Source organism: Morone saxatilis, unplaced genomic scaffold (genome assembly GCF_004916995.1).
Source record: "Morone saxatilis isolate NCDOM2014 unplaced genomic scaffold, NCSU_SB_2.0 Contig9, whole genome shotgun sequence".
In the NCBI taxonomy this organism is placed as follows: domain Eukaryota; kingdom Metazoa; phylum Chordata; class Actinopteri; family Moronidae; genus Morone; species Morone saxatilis.
This window is the reverse complement of record NW_023340268.1, coordinates 16,714,948-16,723,391: the sequence shown is the minus strand read 5'-3', so window position 1 is coordinate 16,723,391 and position 8,444 is coordinate 16,714,948. Positions and strand designations below refer to the sequence as shown.

Below are 8,444 nucleotides of genomic sequence, written 5' to 3'. Positions count from 1 at the left end.
ATTTCTGCCAATAGATCCTTTTAATGTTACAAACTGGACCTTTAAAACACATGCAAAACTGCATTGGAAATGAATTGTCTTATCTAGTTGACTTTTTTCTTTTTTTTTCTTTGACTGAACCTAGGGCTGCAGGGCAGCACACAGACCTGAACAAAGATTGAACCCAGTATCTAGGTTTGTTACAGTATGTTTGATACCCAACCCACCTATATTTAGCATGATACCAGTACAGAGAGGGAAAGACTTCCTGGGATTAAATCAAGCTCTCCAGCGTGCCATTACACCTCATGCTCCTCTCACTTCTTTATTTTAGATCCCACTGAAGACCTAGTTTGAAAGCCAACCAACTGATTGGCCTAGACAGCCGTGTGGAGGCTTTTTTAGAGGGGTGCAATGAAATCCTCCAGAAACACAAGTCAGCGGTTCTAACCGGGCTTAAATGCAGGACTGCCAGCTGTGACCCGCCACTCTTTCGCCTGACCCATAGACATTTGTATCATCAAAATATTACCCTTGGTTGACCTCAGTGCATGCTTATCTGAAAATATCCTGTGACCCAAAAAATATGTCACTGAAATAATCAAAGCACATACAGCTGAACATGTTTACACTGTGTATGGGTGATTGTGTTGGCATTTGCCTCTTCTGTTTATTTACTTTGTAGTGTCACTCTCTAGCTTTTTATATTAAAGGCTGTATTTGTTTTATTCATCTGTTCAGTTCAGTTCTGTTCTTCATTATGCACATTTAAGCTCTGGCTGGAAAAAGGATTAGAAAAGGGGAATGATAAAGCAGACAGTTCTATTGGATCTGTTAGGCTTACTTCCTGTGTAAGCAAGCTTAGGACAACATGAATGTAGCATCTCTGACATTAAGTTTTGGAAATAATTTGTGGTGTACCATCTGAGCGTCATGCCATTTGTACGCTGAGCCAGCATCTAGTGGTCATGGGAGGAACTGCATCTTAGTATTTTTTTGCAGTGACTGATTACAATGATTCTATTATACATGTAACAATGTATACAGTTGCATGTTTATTTAACCCTGCCATAACTTATATGGAGCATGGAAATGAGCTGATATGCAATGGGTGAATTTGAATGGAGCAAACAGTTGCCTAGCTGCACATTCAGCAGATATGGAGCAACATTAGCATTCATTCAGTCGTGTTTCTGTTCACCTGATGAATTTAAGGACAATATTCTGTCACTTTTTAGCTCACAAACTCCTGAGGGAAATACAGATGTGGGTCTTTAGCTGCTAAATACTCCACTATGTAACTAACTATGTTGCTAACATTGCATGAGAGGTAGCCTTCAGTATTTCTTTAGAGCTTTTTGCTAAAAAGAAAGAAAGAAGAAAAGCCTTTGTCCCCAATAGCTTGTTAATGCGTAGGCCCGTTTGAGATGCTCATATGCTGAATGCCAAACAGATTCTTATTCTTCTACCTTCCTCCAACCAGGTTGCCTTAAAAAAACATCTGCTGAGCTTATTGCTACTGTAAATCTGAGGATTAAGCATAGTAGTAGTAGTAGATGGTTGCTACCATTTGCTAAAGCCAACAAAGCACAATTAGACTTCAATCAATTGGGGACATTCTAATGTTGAATTTGATGCATTGTTGCAGTAGTGTAACTAAACCAAAACACAGTGCGGTTTTGAGTGTATTTGCTGTGGATTAGGCCTAGCGTAGCCTGAGCTGGCCTGTGTGTTTTTCTGTTTGGAGATGTGTAGATGGTGCAGTAAATGTTGAAGGATTAGTCAAAGCTGAAGGGTCACAGCACTAATCTCATTATGGCAGCAAGGGGAAGGAGGGATCTGACCACTCCTGAACGACTTAGCAGACAGCCTCGGCACTGGGGGAATCCCTGTTTTACTGCAGAGGACACTCCCACGCACACATGCACACGTGTGCTGATGCACATACAGGTGGTTTCTTTGTAGTTTTATGCTATATTCTGAAACAAATGCACAGTAGTTTATTTATTCTTTACAATCTTAAAAAAAAATAGAATTGGATGATGCACAATAGACCTATTTGATGACATATTTTCATATCTGTTGGGTGTTTAGGATGTGATGAACCCTACGCGAGCATGCACCAAGTAACTGGACTCCAGTGTGTGTGTCACTCCTTCGATTAAGCTCTAATTATAGAGCTAGCCCTACATACTGGGAGAGGCTGAGACAGTTATTGAGTATAGGCACTTTTTATGGGTTTTGTGTATTGTTTTGTGTATTGTTTAACAGAATTAAAGGATTATGGAACCAAGAGTTTTGTTTTAATCATATTAGATTACATTTTGTGGGTCGCATTTTCCCCCTCGTTTCAAGATAATGAAAACTTTGAGACGGAATATGGGGCTCGATGACTCGTTAAGGCTGACCTATTGCAGTGCATGTGAGGTCATGGTGAAACAGTGTGGACAAGAACTGCGAGTCCTCCAAAACAAAACAGTAAAACTCCGAGCGAACCTATAAATGAAATGTGCTTTTCTGTCTTTTCCTTCATCTGTCTGTCTGCACTCAGCAAACACAGGCACTGGCTTACACATGGGCGCGTGCACACGATCACACACACCAGTGCATGCACACACACACTCAGCCCATGCGCAAGCCACAATGACACATCCCAGTGAGTGTTTTAGCTTTTCGTGTGACAATAATAAAACCTAGGGCCAGGAAAATAGGAGAGTGACCAGCAAAAGACACGTGGACAAGCAAATCCTCCATTCAAAAACCATCCTTTCACTATTTTCTCTCCTTCCTTTTCGTATATCCCCCAGCTACTGCTCTGTCTGTTACACCAGTGGAGGGCATCTATTTAAGATGTGTTATCTTCCTAGTTCAGTCTGATGCAGGCACTTGTAGCAGTGTTGTTAGGCCAAACTGTTTGAGGTTGAAGGTGAGAGTGATTTGTTTGAATTATTTCCAACTTGAATGCACCATCACTCCAGACATGCAGTGTTAAGACAGCTGGAGCCCTTTGTGCCAATGGGAAAATGGCCCATGGATTATTTAGCATGTCAAACTCTGTTTACTCTGGAGCAGAGGGGTAATTATGTTGACAAGACTTTGTTGCAAGCTATTGGGTGATCACAGGGTATTGCCATGACGACATTAATGTTGGCACGTGAGACTGTTGGTTCAACTGCACACCGCAAAAAAATATCTGAACAATTTTAACAAATTTACTACTAAAGGTTTAAGTTTGAAGAAAACAAGTAAATAATTCTCTCTGAAGATATTTGCCTTATGAATTTATGAATTCATTGTTATATTAAATGACGTATGAAGGTGGTTTGTTTGTTGACTGACATCAATGCTGCTATACCCAATATCCTAAACATATATGCAGTCTGTATTGCTCATTTTTCTTACTCTCTCTTTTATGGCATACTGTACGTCATCTGTATTCAGCTACGATAATGAATCAGTCGTGTATGTTTACTCCAACATCAGCCTGCACATAGCGGGTCCTTGATGGGTCCTATGCCGGGATACTTTTGTTTGAGTCTGTAGCTCAGTTAAAAGACATAAAGCTGTGTAACGATTATATTAATATTTGTAATAGGTCTGTATGTTTTTGCATCTGAGGGATCACACTCACCTAAATTCATTTTACTATTACTATTTACTATATTAAGGGCGGTAAGTGCAAAGGCTTCCATTTTAGTGCATTTTATTTATAAACTGTACAATAGCAAATGTTTTGGAGAGGTTTACATAGTCAAGATTGCAGATATGCAGGAAAATAAAAATAATCAGAATGTCAAATAAACCTTCGCCTAAGATGACAGAATTATAGAATTCCACTTTTCAGAATTCAGTGTGTGTTTATCGGCATTGCTGGTTGTTTTCCTTGTAAACTGTGGCTATTTATAACACAGTGTACCCACCTTTTCACACCTGCATCACTACTGGTGCACCAGAATGAATCAAGTTTAAGGCTTATCACTGCTGCTGACATGCTCCTGATGGACAGCAGACGTTTTGGTAAAGGTTACCCTTGACAGGCCCACTCATGACCTGATGAAAAACATGAACATTACACGTGACGGCCTGAATGAATCATTGACCATCAAGGGCCAGACGGCGTGTTCCCTACATCAATAAGTGGCCACTTGATTTCCAGGGAAACCTAGGGAAATGTCAACAAGGATATCACATCAAACCGGTTATTTGAAAAGAGGAGTTAGCTGAGCACCTGCCTCTTCTCTGTTGACGGAAAATATCTTAAATATCTATGTCGGGAGACTAGGAGTACAATGTTTCTCATGTATAGAACATGTCTCATAAAGAATAGTTGCAGTGTAGAACCTTATGTGAAGTATAACTTAAACAAAAGACTAAGATCCCTTTGTGCACAGTTAACGTTCAGTTTACCAATAGTCCTAGAGACCCCAGTAGGTTTAATGCCACTCCAGAGGACGACAGACTGTATTTGTTGTGTGAAACAGAGAATGAGGTTCTCTTTTTATTTTGCTGTCCTTTCTACAAGGACAAAAGGGATGTACTTTTTAGTGAAATGTCTTCCATTTATGATGATTTCTTGGCTTGATGATTATAAAAAAGCTTAAATTGTGCTTCAAGAAGAGAGCCAACTTTTTGTGCCAAACTTTGGAAAGAAGTCAAAATATTTTATTTAAGACTGAGCTATATAATAATCTATAATTTGTAATTTTTGAATGCAATCAAATGTTTGATCTCTGCAACTGTACTGGCAGCGTATATGTGAAGTCAGCTGGGTTTGACACAAACAATAAAACACTGCGGCACTGTAAACTAAACTTTTTTTTTTCAACTAGCTGGACTAGCTCAGAAAAGGATAAGAATCTACATTTTACTCAAATGACATGACAGAGACATATATGTAGTTTGAGTATTTTTGGAAGGGGAATTCAAGATCTTCGGCTCTCTCATTTGTCTCCTGCCTTGATTACCCAGAAGCAATTGGCCTTCTTTCCTCAATTCAGACACTGGCCCATACTCAGTGGCCACCCCTTTCCTTTCCTTTTCCTTTTCCTTTCCTTTCCCTTCCTTTCTTTTTTTTTCATTTTCCTTTCCTGTCCTATCCTGTCATGTCTTATCCTTTCCTTTCCTTTCCCTTCCTACCCTCTCATCTATTTTCCTTTCATCCCCTTCTCTTTCATACTTATGTATAAAAGTTATTTTCTCTTTTTCCCTCCTACCATAGTTTTTGCTCTTTCTTTTTGGTGAGTTTGGAATCACTTTTTCCCACACATTTACAGTGCCAGTTGCCTCTTGGCACTTATGGTTTGGATGATTTGATTATCTGTGCTGTAGACTATCACAGATGTATTTCATGAATGCTGCTGCTGATCTCACAGGTCCTGCAGGTGGAGAGACAGGCAGGCCTGTAATTCTTTGTCTGTGTGGGGAATGATAATGATTTTGACCCTGGCCTTGGGTTAGCGTTGTCTAGCTTAGCGACGGTTACCACTGAGCACCAGACGGCGGCCCTTACCTTCGTACGCTTTTAACCCACCCCCATCCTGATGGACTGAAGGATTTGTCATCAACACGCAAACTCAGGATTTACACACGCAGGTTTCCAAACCCCCTGCTGAATGCACAACTGTTCATACTCACAAATGGACAGTATGGACACTCAACTAAACAGACTTTAAGCTTAATACAGATCACTCAGGAACAATATCACTGTTGTCTAATCGTTATAGTAGTATGTGCACGCAAATACAGATACTGTAGGCGACTTCAGCTAATAATTAGTTTCTTTATTGGTTAATCTATCTATCATTTTCTCGATTGTTGTTATTTGGTCCATCAAATGTGAGAAAAGGATGAAAAATGTTCATCAAGGTTTCCCAAAGAACAATATGATGTCCTCAGATGTCTTTGTATTGTCCACAACCATCCTCATAGAGGATTAAAGAAACCAGAAAATATTTACAATTGAGAAACTGAAATTAGATAATTTTGACATTTTTTCTTAAAAAATGATCAGAATAGTTAATAGCAATTTATATAATAATTGATACCTAAATAAGACAAAATAAGATGAATGATGGAAAGTATAACAACAACAGCACTTATTACAGATGATTGTACTAGTATTACAGGAGGATATACTATAGAATATGATAAAATACTGTAAACACAACATTAAGTGCCAGAAAAACACATTTTAAAAAGGATTACCTTTTAAAGAAATACCAAGTATAGTTCACAGGGTCACCATGAACATTTTAAGGCTGTGTTATATCATAGAAGTGTATTAATGATCTCTTTGTGTCCAAGGATATAAATAATAAGGGTAAATATCAGTGTGGTGGTATAAGAGCTCATAGCTGTTGGTTCTGAGTGCTTTCCGTGTCGTGACCTGAATACCTCACCGCTGAAACCCGGCCAGCAGCTCATTAACATTCCAATACAGCTCTAATCACCACTGCAACGCGCGCGTGTGTGTGTGTGTTCATGTGTGTTTAGGTGTGCGAGGGAGACCATGCACGTGTCGCCCTGCGAGTGAGGACGCGGTGAAAGTGTGTGATGAAGTGCCTGCCCCAGGTGATCAGAGCCGAGCGGTGTGATTGGTTCCATCAACTCCCAGCTTCCTCTCGCGTATCAAACTATTGTGCAGCTTTTTGCACAGCTGAGACCCATTTTACACAGCAGTTTTATTGATCTAGTCATGAAACACATGAAGAATGGTGAGAGATGAAAGGTGCACGGGGAGTTAAACAATGCAAACAGAAAAATAACCACTTCTTTGTCTCTTTCTCTCCCTGCAGAAAGACTGTATAACTCCAATGGACGTGACTTGAGAAGGGCACTGTTCTCTCTAAAGCAAATTTTTCAGGTAACACACATATTTCACATGCAATTACTGTCAGTTTGTTGTTGCAGAACACAGTTGGTTATTGTGGCCACTGTGCGCTTCCATGATGACAGGGATCTCCATCAACGTGGCATTTCTCTCCCTGTGTGTGTGTGTGTATCTGTGTGGGTGTGTGTAGGTCTGTGTGTGTGTGGGTGGGTGTTTTCATTTATGTTTGTGTGAATCTTTATTTTAAGATGAGAGGAGTCAGCCACCTAAAATACCAAAGGGCTTTTTCTGGAGCACACACACAGAAAAGAATACACAAAGATAATAACACGTAGTTCAGCAAACAAAATAGCAGTGGGAGAACTTTAAATTACTGCAGTGTTTAAGTGCCATCGTAAGCATCATGAATACAATTTGCTCACACTTTAATGCCCCCCATGGAAAAACACCTACCAATGATATAACTTTATCTCAGGCTCTATGCTTACCTTTCACCTTAAGCCGTTGAATGAGCAAAAGTAAGATGTCAGAACTCAGACAGTGCACCTGAAGGCAGCATTAGTTTAAGACTCCTTCACATTTGGTCAGACAGCTACCTTTAAGTGTTTTCATCATCCTTTTAGTTTTGTTTTTGTAACAGGAGATGATGTGTCAAAGAAACAAATTGTGAAACACACAGTTGTTGATGTGTGTTGTGTGTGTATCAGCTGGGGGAACCAGTGGGGGTTCTGGCGAGCAACTTTAATCCTAATCCTGCACATTACTGACCCCATGTGGTAACAAAAGTGAGTGAACTGAGTTTTAGAAGGGATTTTTGTGTGGTTCTGTTTGTATGCATTATTGTATTGTAACATACACTGGCGTGGCAATAAGCTATCCTATGCTTTCTCTGTTTTACTTCAGGATGACAAAGATCTGGTCCATGAGTTTGTGATCGCTGAAGGTCTGACATGTCTCATCAAGGTGGGAGCAGAAGCTGACCAGAACTACCAGAACTACATATTAAGAGGTATAGTGTCTCCCACTCTCGAATGACCATAGTCAGATATTATAGTGCAAGTAGGAATTTAGACATTAATATACAATCTATTTAGAATATTGTTATTGGGAAAAAAATGAAAGAAATTCTTAAATATTAAGATTTTACACAAAAAATGTATAGCATGAGTATAGCAATGAAAGAAAAAGAGCATTTTTTAGGGTAATGTTGTCATATATTGAGCCATTCCACTCTAGCAGCTCGTTCATCTCTCAATAATAGTTCCTTGGTTTGTTAAAGTTAAAGTTTGTTAAAAGATCTTTAATTTTTCAAGAGTTTGAAGATGAAAGAATCTCTGATATAGGTTAACATTTATGGGCCTCAGCATTTATGAACGTGTATTAAAAATATCACACACACGGACACACACACACCCAGAGAGTAAATAGTAAATGGTAAATGGACCTGTACTTGTAAAGCGTCTTTCTAGTCTTCCGATCACTCAAAGCGATTTTACACTACATGCCACACCTTTCACACACATTAACATCAAACAGAAACTAACTCATTCCTGCCCACTCACACACCGATGATGCAGCATCTGGAGCAATTGGGGGTTCAGTATCTTGCTCAATATGGCAAGCCCTTTTAACATTT

The 8,444-nt window shown here is 39.4% G+C and overlaps 1 protein-coding gene across 1 annotated transcript in view; it reads left to right on the top strand.

Moving 5' to 3' along the window:
• fhod3a (formin homology 2 domain containing 3a) overlaps nucleotides 1-8,444 on the top strand; it is a 58,494-nt gene that overhangs the window by 21,232 nt on the left and 28,818 nt on the right. The window contains 2 exon segments of the mRNA XM_035682037.1: nucleotides 6,774-6,841; nucleotides 7,712-7,817. Coding sequence (XP_035537930.1) covers nucleotides 6,774-6,841; nucleotides 7,712-7,817 — 174 coding nt within the window.